The sequence below is a fragment of the Talpa europaea genome (genome assembly GCF_964194135.1).
Source record: "Talpa europaea genome assembly, chromosome: 12".
NCBI lineage: Eukaryota > Metazoa > Chordata > Mammalia > Eulipotyphla > Talpidae > Talpa > Talpa europaea.
In genome coordinates, this window is record NC_140079.1 from 71,404,329 (window position 1) to 71,421,992 (window position 17,664).

Sequence of the window (17,664 nt, forward strand, 5' to 3'; positions counted from 1 at the left end):
CCCACCTCTGTCCTGTACCTCAGATCTTGTATGTATAAATAAATAGATCTTTGAAAAAAAAGAAATTGAGGTGAAAGTATTAAAAATCAGCAATATATTTTAAATCCATACCTGGTCATTCATTTGTCTCCTCTCCCTCGCTGGCTTCCTGCACTCATGGGACAAGGGCTCTGATCACAGGGAAAGCAGTCCCTGTTATTTACAGCACAGGGATAGGGATTCCCTGTCTACATTTTCCCTTCTGTCTGAAAATTTTGTCCTCCTCTTTTATCCAACTATTACTCTTTCAGGAAACTTCAATTCAAGGGATTCCTCCTGTGAGAAAACATTCTCAGTCACCCAGGGTCAGAACAAAGTTCTCCTGAGTGTTCCTGGTGACCTTGACAGAGGGGCAGGTCAGCCTAGCTGCTGATGTGATCTCTGGAGCCCCGAGCCTAACCTTGCGGAATCTGCATCGCTTGTGCCTGCACGTCTGTGTCCCGTAAGGTTTACAGAGGAGAACTAAGCAACGAGAAGATACTTGCCCTGGCTTTATCATCATTCACAAAATCCCCCTGTAAAACTTAACCGATGGTAAAACCATGGCTGGGGAGTGGGAAAGCATTTTTCCAGAGGGGTTACACTGTTTGGGGAGGAGGACTAGGTGTTTGGGGAAGGGAAAAAATGTTTATGGAAGGGACAGAATATTAGGAAAAGAGACAGAATATTTGAAGAGGGGGCAGAATGATTCAGGAGGGGGCCAGTCTATTGAGGGTGATCGCATGGTATAGAGATAGTTATAGTACATCTATTCAAAGTCTGATTCTGTGACATGAGGGCTACATGAAATAGAAAAGTCTCATAATCTCTCTATTCCTTAGTTTTATCATTTGTAAAACAGGTATAACAACAACACTCATTGGATTCGTGCAAATTAACTAAAATATGAGTGATGTGTGAATGCTAATAAGTTAGCTATTATTAATTTTAGAGTAGTATGAATAATAGATCAGTAATAATGAGTGTGTTGCCTTTAAATAAAAATGATAAAGAGAAATGAAGTTCTGAACTGGACAGGGCAGTCACCTCAAATCTACTTTCTCTCCTTTCCCCCCACCCAGCCTCCCATGGAGAACCACAACTCCTCCAGGCTGTCTGAATTTGTGCTTCTTGGTTTCCCCAATGTGGGGCCCATCAAGGGCTGGCTTTTTCTCCTGCTGCTGCTGGCATACCTGTTCACAGTCTGTGGCAACTTGCTCATCTTCCTAGTCATAAGACTGAATGCAGCTCTACACAAACCTATGTACCACTTTATCAGTATCCTCTCCTTCCTGGAGCTGTGGTATACAGCCGCAACCATCCCCAAGATGCTGGCTAATCTTCTCAGTGAGAAAAAGACCATTTCTTTCACTGGTTGCCTCCTTCAGACCTACTTCTTCCATGCCCTAGGGGGTTCTGAATGCTACCTTCTTACTGCCATGTCCTATGACCGATACCTGGCCATCTGCCGGCCCCTCCACTACCCTGCAATTATGACCTCAGCACTCTGTTTCAAGATAGCTGCTTGCTGTTGGACTACAGGCTTCCTGTGTCCCATTACTGAAGTCACTCTGGTCTCCCAGCTCCCCTTCTGTGGCAACAATAAAATTCCACACATCTTCTGTGACTTCCCACCTCTACTCGGCCTGGCCTGCAAAGACACATCCATTAATGTGTTAGTCAACTTTTCCATCAATTCCTTTATTATCCTTATCTCCTTCCTCTTTATTATGTCTTCTTATGGAAGAATCATTGTGGCTGTACTGAAGATAAAGTCAACAGCAGGGAGGAAGAAGGCCTTCTCTACTTGTGCCTCCCATCTCATTGTAGTCTTCCTCTTCTTTGGAAGCATCATCTTCATGTATATTAGGCTAAAAAAGAGCTACTCACCCACACTTGACAGAACTTTTGCTGTGGTCTACTCAGTAGTAACACCCCTGGCCAACCCCATCATCTATAGTCTTCGTAACAAGGAACTCATTAGAGGCATCAAGAGGACCATCTTGCGCAAAGAAGACAAAATGAGTCCCTCTCACCACTGACTTTCTGCCAGAGACCTTCATGTGCTTCAAAGTCCAGCTGATAAAAGTTCTGAGTGCCTCTGTCCTGACCTTGAGAACCTTCCCTTCATCATCCACAAAATGGATTTTATCTCCTCAAACATTTTGTTTTTGAATCTGTTTCTTCTATTTCCTACATCTTCATTCTTTCCATTTTTTTACTTTATCCAAATGTCAGCATTGAATGATAATTTAGTGCCTCTATTCTTACAAAAAATGCAGTTCCTTCTGCGTGTTTCCTGGTTGTTCTACTCCTACTAACTTTTTTTTTAATGGACCAGACTATAAACCTTTTGTTACGCAGACCCTATAGCTAGGCAAAGAAATAGAAAATGTGTATTTTGATAGAGAGTAGGCTACCAATTAATTTTTTCAAGTATAACATACATACAGCAAGCTATACTACAGAACACAAATGTGCCACTCAATGAGTCTTTACAGATTGAACTCTTTTATATGGTGAGCTTTCAGATCATAAGAAGGTCATAGGAAGCACCTCCACAATTTTCCAATGCTGCTAGACAGTCAACTTTCCCTTCCTCTGCCTCCCTCAATTATAATCAGTAACTGAACAACTTTTAATACTGTAGATGAATTTTACGTGTTTTGGTGTTTTACATAAATTGATTCATATAGTCTATGCTCTTTTGTGTCCGATTTCTTTCTTTTTTAAAGAATAATTTGGTTGAGGTAACATTGGTTTTTAACATAATATCACTGTCAGATACATAGCATTTTAATTCTACATTATAAGCACTGACTATGAAAACCACCAAATGACTACTTTCTGTCCATCGCCACAACAATTTCATGTCGATTAGATTCACCATTGTTGTCTTACTTAGTTGTAAGTCTTCCATTCTCCATTCTCAGTGTAGTACTCTATTCTCAGTGTAGAATTCTATTATTTGACTCTATCACCACCAAGGAACATTTCAGTGATTTCCAATTTCTGCCTATTATCACTACTATGAATATAGCTATACAAGCTATAGAGTGGGCATATGTTCTCCTTGCGACTGGGTGCATGTTTGGGAATAGACTCACTGCAACCTTGGATACTTACACATTATTGCATCAGCAGGACACATCAACACATCAGGGGAAAAAATCCAGCTGAGTCATTACTAATTAGAGAATTTTCAAGAAAGAGGCAGGAATTTTGTTTGTTTGTTTGTTTTTCTTTTTTTTTGAGATTTATTTTTATTTATTTATTCATATAAGAACAAGAATAAAGGGTGTAGGGTTTTAGAAGATTCACCAGAGACAGAGTGGGGAGCAGAATAGATGGATCTACAGATGCACACTGCTAAGGGGAGCAACGAGCAACACAGGAGAGGTCTGCTAAATCTGAAGATTAGCTCTCTGGCTGGGGCTTGAACTTATGCCACAGTGGCTGGTGATAGCTTGATAGAGCTGAGATCTAACCCCAGCCCCACCAGGGAGGCCCAGGCAGGAATTTTGATAGAAGTTTTCTGACAGAGATTAAAATGTAAAAAAAATTTAGTAAATGCAATGTTAAATTAAATACATTACATGTAATAAGTAGAAATGTTTATTAAATTTTTAATAAACAACAATAGCAAAGGCAAAGAGGCAAGAAAAGGAAATAAGGTCTTAGGGAGCATTAAGTAGTATGCCTTAAATTTCTTTCCTTCTTGATTTTCCTTTTTAAAATTCAGGTACATATACATACACACATGCAGGGAAAGTCACTTTTTATTGCAAACCTCTATGAATTTTAAGAAACACAAGAGTTCTATGCACTACTACACATATGAAAGAGAATCATTCTATCACCTCCAAATACCTCTGGGTCATGATCCTTTGTAGTAGACCTCCACCAAACTTGTAGCCCCTGGCAGCCATTACTTCCTATGTTTGCCTTTTCTAGAATATACAAAAAGGATAGTCTGAATATTGTTGTCAATGGAATTAATGAATTTGGCATCTTTCCTTAGCATAATGCATTTGGAGCTCATCTGAATTTTTGCATGCATCATTGGTTTATTCCTTCTTAGTGCTAAGTAATATTCAATTGTATGGACTACCACACTTTCTTTATCAAATCCCTACCCAAGAAACACATGAATTACTTCCAGTTTACTATAAACATCAGCAAATATTTATAGTTATCAGGAAAAGTTGTGAAAAGTTATCAGGAAAAGCAAAGGATATGTGTGTTAGGCAGACTTTAGTGCCTTCTCCATGAGTAGAAATTTCTGGGATTTTGTCATCCTTCTCTTCCTGGAACAGAGAGGAGATACCCTAGAAAACATTCCCCTTATAAATATAAATGTCTCCTATAATAACTTCATTTTCAGAATGTCTCCTAAGTCTGCTCTTTCTTAAAAATAATCAGCCTTAAAATAGTCTTTATGCTAAAGAAGCATATTTGGGGGTGGAAAATTCTGATCCTTTAAGTTGTCAGGCAGTAAAAAATTTCAAAGTGTGGTTTAGCATAGAAGCAGTTAGGCTGTCCAGATGAAATAAACAAGCTTCATTTTTACTAAAAGGAAACATCACCACAATATAAAAGACTTCTGCTTCTCACTTGACACTCTATTTGTTGATATTTAACATGAGTATTAAATGAAATTTGTTAATTAGATGAGCATCTCTAAACGATGAATGAGGTGTTACCTTGCTAGAGTTCCAGGATAGACATATGCAAAAACAGGACTTTGTTTTAGCGTATTCCTGGTAGGGGGGACTATGATATAAAAACTTAGGGAACTTTATTGATTTCTGTTTTGATATAAACTCTTCATAGCCTTGCTGTTCTTTCAGGGAGTGAGACAAACTGAAGCCAGTCTGAGAAGGGTTGGTCAGTGAATTGAGGGTAAGAGGAAGGTTCTTCAATGGAAAGAAAGAGCCTCGAGGCACTGTGCCCTGAAATCATGGGACTTGGTTTTGCGTTAGATCCAGAAGGTTGTTTTAGAACCAACTGGTGGAAGTGAGAAAAAGTGGATTTTAATTCATGAAAACTGAATTTCAAATAATTCACAGTTGAATATAATTGTGGAGGCTTTGTAATGTACTAACTCCTCAATAAGAAAACTATAACAGTGTTGGAAACAGTGAAAGGAAAGTGGTATAGTGACTGGTAGGGAAATAAAAATACATGGGTGACCTAGTATGTACAGACTTTGTTTTCTGCCCGTTAACTTTTTTATCTGAGACAGAGACATTCAAAGCTAGCCACGGTGTCCTCACAGAAAGCCCACATCAGACCTGGTCATTATGATCAGGTATAAGCAATCATGTATAAGCAAACCTGAAAGTGAGCTCAATCTAGAAATCACATGGAAAATCATGTCTCCTAGCTAATGAGTGACTGCTGCTTCTTTATCAAACACAGGCTTAGTCTTCCTTCTGAATAAGACTCATTAAAACACTCAATAGTAGATTGATTTCTAGTAACAGACAGGATCCAACCCAGAACAAGCCCAGCTTCATTTCACTCTCACCCAAATCTCACAGGAGCCCCCACCCCTGCACCCACACCTAGAACAGGCAGATCCTACTGGGGAGGCTTCTCAAGAGAAGAGCAGTGTGGGACTGCATCAGGCACAACACTGTGGAAATAATTGGATCAGGCACAACACTGTGGAAATAAATGGTGGAATATAAGTCTTCCTGGGCTAGAGCTAAGACATGTAACTATCAGAGAGCTTGTGTTTATGGGAGTCATGATGGGTGAGCGGGGTCAACTCTCAGAGCCAGAGACCAAGAGTCTGTTTAGAAGTCATAGAGGTGGTGTGGCAGATGGGAGGGAGAGGTAGCAAGCCATGAGCAAGACCCCTCTGAGCCCTTCTGTAGAAGGGAGACTGGCCTCTCTCCAGTGCCCTCCTGGGAGCCCAGCCAGAGTCATGCCTGCCTTTGTGGCTGGGGTCACTCCCATGCCTATGGCCTTCATGGCCTGAAGCACTCAAGGTGACTCTGGGGATTCCTCCCATGGGGATGGGGCTTGATGAGGAGAAGGAGAGGCGCCCTGACCCTGTCTCAGTCTAAACATATATCTGAGGCAGGAAAGAGAGCCCTTCATGCTCCGTGACTGGTAGGTGATGGGGCACGCCAGCTGGAACAATTGGGGGTTGAGAGGTGGGGTCCATAATAAGAGATCTGAAAGAGACAATATTTTGAGATCCATGTTGGTTCAGTGGGAAGATGACTTAAATAGCTAGGATTTAGAATGTTCAGTTTTCAGAATCATAAAGTAGCAGATTTAGAGGGGACTTTAAAAGACTTCATGACTACTGTCCTCCCTAGCCAACACTTAAATCTATTCTACAACCAGAGATTGGCTAGTGCCTGCTTAAAATATGCCGAAACATGGGAAGTTTTATCCTGCCCTGCGTGGGCGGAGGTGGAGGTTTCTGAGAAAATCATTCTTTTGCCTTGTCACGGGCTGTCACTAGGAGGCTGAAGACACTTGGTGATGTGGAAATTTAAGCTGGAGAGGACTTTAGAGTATTCCTGAAACTCTTCCTTGTCCCAAGTCCTTACTTGACCTGCAAATATAGTTGCTTCAGAAAAGCTAATTTGTAGAAAGTCAAAATATAAGTATGGGCACCTACTGCAAAAGATGGTCAAAATTATGTCCTGAAGGTCACTTTTCTGGGTGGGTGAAGGTACTGCAGGTTCTTTAACAGGTTTAGGGGGTGAGGGCAAAACTGTTGGAGAGGATTTCATTTAGATACATGGAACTTGAGTTCTTGAGAGGACAGGGGGTGCTCAGGTGCAATTGAAAAATATAACTTAAATTCAGACCACAAAAATTTAAGTATCCTCAGGACACATCCATTGTGTTACTGGTATGCTCATTGTTCCAGGCATTGGTAGGGGGGTATACAATGATTAGTGAAGTTTGCATGTACCCTCAAAGAGCTTACCAACTTCCAGGAAAGACAGACTCATTACTAAGCCCAGCACAGCTGCTAAGTGTAAACTGCAAATGTCATGAGGACATAGAGCAAGAATAAGGTTACTTTTCCTGGGGTGTTAGGAAGACTTCCCTAAGAGTTAATGCTTCACCAAATTTTGAAGGACAAGAAGCAGTTGGCCAAAGGAGGAAAAAGGACAAGAGGCAAAGCAGATGCAAAGTGAGGAGAGGCAGGTGGCAGAATCATGATCCAGCAAAGATTTATTGCCACACAATTGTGTCCTGTAATTGCAGAGGAGTTCCACAAAAAATAACCTTCAACTCTAACTGCATTAAATCCATTTAGTCTTTAAAAATACCATACCCAGGTATTTGTTCTCACAGCAAGGAAGATGGATTGGGAGCAATGTTTGTGTTTGGATGAGTGCTGTGAGTTAGAGGGAAGGTTTTAGGGGTCTGTACTAATTATCAAATAAGTTGTTGAATTAATCTGTATGATTAAACAGATTTTATTGAATGCCTGTCATGTGATGTCATTATGCCTGGTGTTAGGATTACAAAAGTGAAACAAGGGAAGACCGAATGTCAGCATGGCTGGAACTTGGTTGTCCCTCTCCAGATGCTCGGGCGCTGTGGGTGGCTGACACTGGCTATCATGTTCTTGAATTTAAGGTCATGTTGTTGTTGTTTGTTGTGATTTTTTTCTTTTATGTTTATTTTCTTTTTGCGTCTCTTCACATTGTGCTTGAGAATAATTTGAATGTCCAATACTTTTTCTATGTATTTCTGGCCTACAGTTTTAAAAGCAGGTACCTGAAAATGCAGGATTTATGTTTATGGTCACCTCATGGTGTTTGTTTTCTAGTCTGCATTCTTTAACAACATTTAATCTTTCTTCTCAGTTTTCCTTTAGCAACACCCACAAGCAAGCTCACTGCTTCATTTCTGAACTTGAGGTGAAAGTTTTAAGTATTAGCGATTTTCTAAAACTCTCTGTCATGTCTTCTGTTTACTATCCCTCCAAGCTCCCTGCACCTTTGGGACAAGGGCCCAGATTCCAGGATGAGCCATTCCTGTTTCCTTACCGTGCAGTGACTGGGCTTCCGAGATCACATGTGCCCTTCTGCATGAAAATTTTCTGTCCTCTTTTATACAATTGTTGTTTCTGGAAAATTTTGCTCTAGGTCTTTCTCGTGTGAGAAATATTTCTCAGTCACACTGGGGCCTGAACTTTCTCCTGTGTTCCCTGTGAACTTCACCAAGAGTGGGTCAGCCCAGCTGCCAACGTGAGCTCTGGAGCCAGGAGTCTTACTCTGAGGAATCTGCATCCCTTGTACCTGCACGACTGTGTCCCATAAGGTTTATAGAGGAGACCTGAGCAACATAAGAGACTTGGCCCTTATCCTCATCACAAAATTCAATGTGTAAAACTCCACTGAAGGTAAAACTATGGCCGGTGGGGAGGGACAGCATTTTTCAGGAGGGGACAGCATGTTTGGGGAGGGAACAGCATGTTTGGGGTGAACATATGGTATAGAGATAGCCGGAATGCAGTTATAGTATATCCATTCAAAGTCTGATTTTTGTTAAATGGTATCTACATGGAATGAAAAGTCTCATAATCTTGCTATTCCTGAGTTTTATCATCTGGAAAATAGGTATAACAACCACACTCATTGGGTTTGTGAAAATTGATTAAGATACGGAATGCCAAACACTCATAAAAATGCATGATGCTGAATGAGTGCTAATAAGAGTTAGTTATTATTAATTTTAGAGTAGTATGAGTAGTAGCAGCACTGGTAATGAAAGTGTTGCCTTTAAATAAAAATGATAAAGAGAAATGAAGTTCTGAACTGGACAGGGCAGTCACCTCAAATCTACTTTCTCTCCTTTCCTCCCACCCAGTCTCCCATGGAGAACCACAACTCCTCCAGGCTGTCTGAATTTGTGCTTCTTGGTTTCCCCAATGTGGGGCCCATCAAGGGCTGGCTTTTTCTCCTGCTGCTGCTGGCATACCTGTTCACAGTCTGTGGCAACTTGCTCATCTTCCTAGTCATAAGACTGAATGCAGCTCTACACAAACCTATGTACCACTTTATCAGTATCCTCTCCTTCCTGGAGCTGTGGTATACAGCCGCAACCATCCCCAAGATGCTGGCTAATCTTCTCAGTGAGAAAAAGACCATTTCTTTCGCAGGTTGTCTCCTTCAGACCTACTTCTTCCACGCTCTAGGAATCTCTGAATGCTACCTTCTTACTGCCATGGCTTATGACCGATATCTAGCTATCTGCCAGCCCCTCCACTACCCTGCAATTATGACCCCAGCACTCTGTTTCAAGATGGCTGCTTGCTGTTGGACTATAGGCTTCCTGACTCCCATTACTGAAATCAGCCTTGTCTCCCAGCTCCCCTTTTGTGGCAACAATAAAATTCCACACATCTTCTGTGACTTCCCACCTCTACTCGGCCTGGCCTGCAAAGACACATCCATTAATGTGTTAGTCAACTTTGCCATCAATTCCTTCTACATGCTTCTTACCTTCCTCTTTATTATGTCTTCTTATGGAAGAATCATTGTGGCCGTATTTAAGATAAAGTCAACAGCAGGGAGGAAGAAGGCCTTCTCCACTTGTGCCTCCCACCTCATTGTGGTCTTCCTCTTCTTTGGGAGCATCATATTCATGTATATTCGGCTAAAGAAGAGCTACTCACCCACCCTTGACAGGACATTTGCTGTGGTCTACTCTGTAGTAACACCCATGGCCAACCCCATCATCTACAGTCTTCGTAACAAGGAACTCATTAAGGCCATCAAGAAGACCGTTTTCTGCAAAGAGGACAAAACAAGTCCCTCTCACCATTGAGTTTCTGCCACGGTCCTTCTTTTGCTTCAAAGTCCAGCTGATAAAAAGTCCTGTGTGTTTCTGTCCTGACCTTCAAGAATCTTCCCCTCATCATGCACAAAATGGATTCCATCTCCTCTTACCTCCTCCAAGGTTTTATTTCTGTGTTTTTTTTTTTTTGTCAGTTTTCTACACCGTCACCCATTCTATTTTTTACTTAATCATATCTTCAACATTTAACGATGCCTTAGTGTCTCTATTCTAACAAAAAGGCACACACATTTCCCTCAATACACATTTCCAGCCAGCTCAGTCTATTTCTCTGCTCCCTTTCCAATCCACCCTCTCAAGTAACTGATGGCACAGCTACCTCCTGCTCATTCTTCCTGCTTACTTTGCATTCCATTCCAATCTGACTTTGGCTTAGACCTTTAAACCAATATCAGCCAAGGTCAGTAATGACCTTCATACTGCCAAGCCCACTGATCCTTCTTGTCCTTTCTCTATCTTGAATTCTTGATGCACATGACAAATGACTGCTTCTTATTTAATAAAAAAATCATTTATAATTTCTTATGCTATCATTCATATCATGTTTTTCTTCCTATCTCTCTAATGGGTCTTAAATGCAGTCTCCTTTTCCCTAGAGCACTGTCTTTCAAGGTGCCCAGACCTATTCCTGTGCTTTCAACTCCATCCTTATCCCTGCCAATAACTCTTGAATTTACGTCTCTAGCCCAGAACTCTCTTGTGAGCTTTAGATTTATGCATCCAAGCACCTACTTAACAATCCTATCTGGAAATTTAAAACTCATGTCAAATAGGAAGTCTTCCTTTCTTCCTAGGCTCTGCAAGAGCTCTCACAAGATTAACATTTTTCATTCATTGAATGTTTAGTAACATCACAGGTAAGTCTTCAAATTTCCAACCTGAAAGTTATGCTTTTGTCCCTGTACTGGGGCCAAAAAATTTCAGATAACTATTTCATTCTTCCACCTCTAGTTCTAATACATTATTAATATATGGTGAGCTTTCCTTAAAATATATCCTAAAATGTTTTGGTTTCTTTTTTGTTTTTCTTTCTCTCCTGATGTAAATCTCCAACGTTGCTCAACTGCATCAATACAATATTCTGTCTACTCTTTATGTTCCTACTCTTGCTTCATTCTATATATCTTCCACATTAAACTAAAGTAACATGTTTGAAACCTAAATTGGATATGCATTTACTAATACCATGAAAGATTCCCAGTTGCATTTAAGATAAAATCTAAAGCCTCATTATACCTTGTAAGGCTCAACAGATTCCTTCTGCCTTCTCCAGCACTTGCTCCCGGCTCTTCTCCATCAGTCCCTCTTAGCTAGCCACATCATCACTGAGTCCTGCAAATACCTTCAGATTAAGATGTGTATGGTTCAGGAGCTTTGCACTGTCTCCTCACCGCTGAGCACTTCATGGACTCATTTTTCATTACTGAAATGTCTCCTTTAAAGGACATTTTCTTTGGAGAACTTTCAACATTCATCTTAATTTGTTCTCTTTATTTTTTCTTTTGAATTATATTTTGTGTTCTTCAAAATTAACATCACCAGGGCCTGCCTCATGGCCCAGGCAGTTGAGCGCCGCACTGTGAAGATGTCCGCAGCCTCTGTAGTGCCGGTTCGATCCTGGCCGGTCGGGGAGAAACCCACATGGTGTCTTGCCCACTGCTCCCCTCAGCAGTGTATTTTGTCAGTCTACCTGTTCTGTTCCCTTCTCTGTCTCTGGTGAATCCTCTCACCCTCCCATGCATCTGGCCTATACCCCAGGTCTTATATAAATAAATCTTTAAAAATAAACGTCACCATTTATATGTTTAGGCACATTTGTATATATGTATGTATGTATGTATATATATATGGTTTGTCACTCTTTCCAATAAGCCTATGAACTGCATTTTGTCTGTAATCATGCCACTATTGTTAAGTGCTATATGTCCAGTATAGCAAATATGTAAACATAATGTGTATTTAATAAAAATGTAATGAATGAAAAATGTAATAAGTTATCCACTCTTTTAACTGCCATATTTTTCATTAAACTAAATAATATGGTCTAACAATAATCCTGATCCTATCCTGATTCTAATCACTACTGTAGTACACTCCCTTGTTAATTACTAATACTGAGAAAGAATTAAATGCTGATGTCTGTAGCATCTCCCTGCTCTCTCACATCTCCTCCATTCTTAGTTTTAGTGTAGCAGAACCTAAATTTCCATAGAACTCAACTTTCTTCTGCCTGCTTCCTATTTTTTTTTTTTACTGCTACTATCTTATTTTTTTAATGGACCAGACTATAACCCTTTTATTATGCAGAACCTAAAGCTAGGCAGAGAGATACAAAATGTGTAAGATAGAGAGTAAGTAGGCTACCAATTAAAAAATTATTGAAATATAACATACATACAGCAAAGTATACTATAGAACACAAATGTGCAACTCAATGAGTTTTTACAGATTGAACTCTTTTATGCAGTGAGTTTTCAGATCATAAAAAGATCATAGGAAGCATCTCCAGAATTTTCCCATGCACCTAAATATGTTCACCCTCTCCCTTTCTCAGTTTACCTCAATTAGAAACAATAACCTAACACCTGCTAATACTGTAGATGGATTTTACCAGCTTTGTTATTTTATATAAATTGATTTAAACATTCTATGCTCTTTTGTGTCTGATTTCTTTCCTTTTTAAAGAATAATTTGGTTGAGGTAGCATTATTTTATAACATCATATCAGTGTGAGATGCATAGTATTTTAATTCTACATTTGTAAGCACTGACTATGAACACCAGCAAATGAGTTGTTTCTCTCCATTACCACACAATCTTTTGTCTATGAGATTCACCTGTTGTCTTACTTAGTTGTACGTCTTCTATTCTTTTCTGTAGAATTCTATTATGTGACTATACCACCACTGATGAACATTTCAATTGTTTTCATTTTTCCCTTATTAACACTACTATGAATTTAGCCACACAAGCTATATAGTGCTCATATGTTCTCCTTGTGGCTGGTGCATGTCTGGGAGTAGATTCACCGTGACATTGGACATTCATCTTTAGTGGATATTACATCAGCAGGGCACACCAAATATTAGGGGGCAAATACAGCAGGATCATTACTGATTGGAAATTTCACAAAAAAGGCAGGAATTTTTTTTTTATTTTTTTAAATAACTTTTATTTTTATATTCCCCATATAATTGCAAGCCCCTTATTTTGACCCCAATCCCTTCCCTCCCCACCCCCCACCCCCCATAAAGTGTCTCTGGTTCATAGTTTTTTGTTGATTTTGATTTTCACTTTCTTATAGTTACTCATTTTCCTGGTCCCTTATTTAAGTTTTCTAGATTCCTGCTATGAGTGAGACCATCCGGTATTTTTCTTTTTCTTTCTGGTTTATTTCGCTGAGCATGATCCCTTCCAGCACCATCCATGTTGCTGCAAATTGCATGTGTTTATCTAAAAAAGGCAGGAATTTTATTAAGTATTGTGATAGATGTTTTATGATGCAGATTAACAAGTAAGACTTTTTAAGTAAATTTAATCTTAAAAATTAAATAAATAATAAATTTCAGATAATCAGATGAAGTGACTTGCTGTTTAATGTGCAGCATTAGCAAAATACAGAAACAAGAAAAAAAATAAGGACTTAGGGAATATTAAGTAATATGCCTTAAATTCTTTATTTTCAGGGAAAGTCACTTTTTACTGCCAAATACAGAGTTCTTATCCACTACTACACACATGAAAGAGAATCATTCTCTCACCCCCAAATGCCTCCAGGTCATGATCCTTTGTAGTAGACCTCCCCCAAACTTGCAGCCCCTCACAGCCATTACTTCCTATGTTTGCCTTTTCCAGAATATATAAAAAGTGTAGACTGAATATTGTTGTCAATGGAATTAATGAATCTGTCATCTTTCCTTAGCATAATGCATTTGGAGCTCATCCGAATTTTTGCATGCATCCATGGTTTATTCCTTCTTAATGTTGAGTATAATATTCAATTGTATGGACTACCACAATTTCTTTATCAAATCCCTAGCCAAGAAACACATGAATTACTTCCAGTTATTCATAAATACTTCTAGTTATTCATGTTCTGTAACCATCAGCAAATATTTATAGTTATCAGGAAAAGTTGTAAAAAATTATCAGGAAAAAGCAAAGGGTATGTCTTTTAGGCAGATTTTAGTGCCTTCTCCACAGGTAGGAATTTCTGGGATTTTGTCATCCTTCTCTTCCTGGAAATCTTCCCTAGAAAAGATTTCCCTTAGAAATTTAAATGTCTCCTGTAACTGCCTGGTTTTCAGAACTACTCCTCAGTCTGCTCTTTCTTAAAAATAATCAGCCTAAAATAGTCCATATGCTAAAAAACATATTTTGGGGTGGAAAATTCTGTTACCCTTAAGTCGCTAGGCAGTAAAAAATTACAAAGAGTTGTTTAGTGTAGAAGCAGCTAGGCCATCCAGGTGAAATAAACAAGCTTCAAAATATGAGTGGCATCATTTTTACTAAAAGGAAACATCACCACTTTATAAAAGACTTCTGTTTCTCACCTGACATTCTATTTGTTGATATTTAAGACAAGTATTAAATGAAATTTGTTAATTAGATGAGCATCTCCAAACAATATGAGGTGTTACCTTGCTGGAGTTCCAGGATAGACATATGCAAAAACAAGATTTTATTTTAGAGTATTCCTGGTAGGGGAGACTATGATATAAAAACTTAGGAATCTTGCTGATTTCTAGTTTCATATAAACTCTTCATAGCCTTGTTGCTCTTTCCAAGGAGTGAGACAAACTGAAGCCAGTCTGAGAAAAAGTTGACCAGTATATTAAGGATAATAGGAAGGTTCTTCAATGGAAGGAAAGATCCTGGAGGTAGGACATTTGCACTGTGCCCTGAAATCATGGGACTTGGAGTTATGTTGGATCCAGAAGGTTGTTTTAGAATCATCTGGTGGAGGGGACAAGGAGTGGATTTTATTTCATGAAAACTGAATTTCAAATAATTCACAGTTGAACCACAATCATGGAGGCTTTGTAATGTAATAACTCCTCAATAAGAAAATTATTACACTATTGGAAATACTGAAAAAGAAAGTGGTGTAGTGTCTGGGAAGGAAATAAAAATATATGGGTCAGCTAGCTTGTACTAGACTTTGTTTTCTGCCCATTATGTATTTTATCTGAGAAAGATATAGTCAAAGCCAGCCATGATGTCCTCACTGAAAACCAACATCAGCCTGGTTATTCTGACCATGAAGAGCGGGGGAGGGGGGAAGACCACTTAATATTCATGTATAAGCAAACCTGAAAGTGAGATCAATCTAGAAATTACATGGAAAAGCATCTCTCCTAGTTAATGAGTGCTGATTCTTTATAAAACACAGGCTTAGTCTTCCTTCTAGATAAAATTCATTAAGACACTCAATCATAGATTGATTTCTAGTAGCAGACAGGATCCAACCCATGCCAAGCCCAGCTTCATTTCACTCTCACCCAAATCTTCTCACAGGAGACCCCACCCCCCATCCTCCTCTAGAACAGGCAGCTCCTACAGGAGAGACTTCTCAAGAGAAGAGCAGTGTGGGACTGATTCAGGCACAAGAATGGGGAAAGTAATTGGTTGAAGATGATGGAATATGGAATTATCAGAGAATATGTGTTTATGGGAGTTGTAATGGGGGTTTGGGGCCATCTCTTCAGAGCCAGAGACCAAGAATCTTTGTGTAGAAGTCATAAAGGTGGTGTTGAGGATGGGAGGGGAGGTAGCATGCACTAGGGAAGGCCTTCTGAGCCCTCCTGTGGAAGACAGACTGACTTCTTTCTCCAGTGCCCTCCTGGGAGCCCAGCGAGAGTCACACCTGCCTCTGTGGTTGGGGTCTCCCATGCCTGTGGCTGTCATGGCCTGAAGCACTCAAGGTAACTCTGGGGACTCCTCCCATGGAGTGGGACTTGCTGATAGGAGGAGAGGAACCTGGACCCTGTCTCAGTCTAAGCATATATCGGAGGCAGGAAAGAGAGCCCTTCATGCTCTGTGACTGGTAGGTGATGGGGGCACCCGAGCTGGAGCAATTGGGTTCTGAGAGGTGGGGCCCATAATAAGAGACCTGAAAGAGACAATATTTTGAGATTCATAGTGGATTAGTGGGAAGATGACTTAAATGACTCGGATTTGGAGTGTTCAGTTTTCAGAGTCACAACGTAGTAGATTTAAAGTGTACTTTGAAAGCCATCAAGCCTACTATCCTCCCTAGTCAACACTTAAATCTATTCTACAACCAGAGATTGGCTTGTGCCTGCTTAAAAAATGCTGAGACATGGGTAGATGCATCCTGCCTGCCTGGGCAGAGGTGGAGGTTTCTGAGAAAATCATTCATGCTGAGGCAGCTGTGACAAGGCAAGAGACTTGTGTGTCTCAGCAGCAGCTGTATTTGAAAAACTGGGTGGCCAGAAAGGGTCACACAGGCTGTCTCTAGGAGGCTGAAGACACTTGGCGATGTGAAATTTGAGATGGAGACAACTACAGAGTATTCCTGAAACTCTTCCTTGTTCCAAGTCCTCACTTGACCTGCAAATACAGTTGCTTCAGAAAAGCTAATTTGCAGAAAGACAAAATATCAGTATGGTCACCTACAGCCAAAGGATGAACAAAAAATATGTTTTCAGTTACATTTTTCTGGGTGGGTAAAAGTACTGGGGGTTCTTCAACAGGATTAGGAGGTGGGAGGTAAAACTGTCAGAGAGGCTTTTGTTTAGATATATGGAGCTTGAGATATTGAGAGGACAGGGCATGTTCAGGTGCAATTGAAAAACATAACTTACATTCAGGCCACAAAAATTTAGACACATTCACTGTCTTTATGGTATGTTCATTGTTCCAGGCGTTGGTAGGGGAATAGACAACGAGTAAGGAGGTGTTGCATGTACCCTCAAAGAGCCTACTAACTTCCAGGAAAGACAGACTCACTACAGAGGCAGCACAGCTGCTACGTGGAAGCTGCAAATGTGCAGGACATAGACCAAGAAAAAGGTACTTTTTCTGGGGTGTCAGGGAAGGCTTCCCTAAAGAGTTAATGTTTGAACAAATTTTGAAGGATGGCAAGCAGTTGGCCAAAGGAGGAAAGAGGACAAGAGCAAAGCAGATGCAAAGTGAGGAGTGGCAGGTGGCAGAATTGTGATCCAGCAAAGATTTATTTCTACACGACTGTGTCCTGCAATTGCAGAGGTGAGTGCACGGCCCCATTTCAGCAGAGGAGATCCACGAAGAGAACCTTCAATGCTAACTGCTTTGAATAAATTTAGCCTTTAAAAATACCATGCCCAGGTATTTATTTTAAAAACAAGACACATGGGTTTAGAGGCAATGTTTGTGTTTGGATGAGTGGTGTGAGTTGGAGGGAAAGTTTGGGGGAGTTAATCTATTTAGCAAATGAGTTGTTAAATTAATTTGTTTGATTAAAATCTATTTAATCAAACAATGTGATGTCCGTATGCCTGGTATTAGGTCACAAAAATGAACAAGAGAGAGCCACTTATCAGCGTGGCTAGAGCTTTGACAGCTTTTTGATGCAGAGTGAACTGTGGGTGACTGACGCTGGTTATCATGATCATGAATTTAAAGTCATATTGTTGATGTTTCTTGTTCATTTTTGCTTTTATGTTAATTTACTTTTTGCCTCCTCTTTACATTGTGCCTAAGAACAATTTGAGAATTCAACACTTGTTTGCCATGTATTCCAGTCCTATATTTTTATAAGTAGGTTTCTGAAATACAGGACTTATGTTTATGGCCACTTTA

The 17,664-nt window shown here is 39.9% G+C and overlaps 2 protein-coding genes across 2 annotated transcripts; both read left to right on the forward strand.

Moving 5' to 3' along the window:
* Positions 1 to 1,106: 1,106 nt before the first annotated feature.
* Positions 1,107 to 2,060, forward strand: LOC311180545 (olfactory receptor 6N2-like; the record flags this gene model as incomplete). Its single annotated transcript, XM_084248473.1, has 1 exon — positions 1,107 to 2,060. The coding sequence occupies one exon, from the start codon at positions 1,107 to 1,109 to the stop codon at positions 2,058 to 2,060; it is 954 nt and encodes a 317-aa protein (XP_084104599.1).
* Positions 2,061 to 8,877: 6,817 nt separating this feature from the next.
* Positions 8,878 to 9,831, forward strand: LOC311180544 (olfactory receptor 6N2-like; the record flags this gene model as incomplete). Its single annotated transcript, XM_084248472.1, has 1 exon — positions 8,878 to 9,831. The coding sequence occupies one exon, from the start codon at positions 8,878 to 8,880 to the stop codon at positions 9,829 to 9,831; it is 954 nt and encodes a 317-aa protein (XP_084104598.1).
* Positions 9,832 to 17,664: the final 7,833 nt, after the last annotated feature.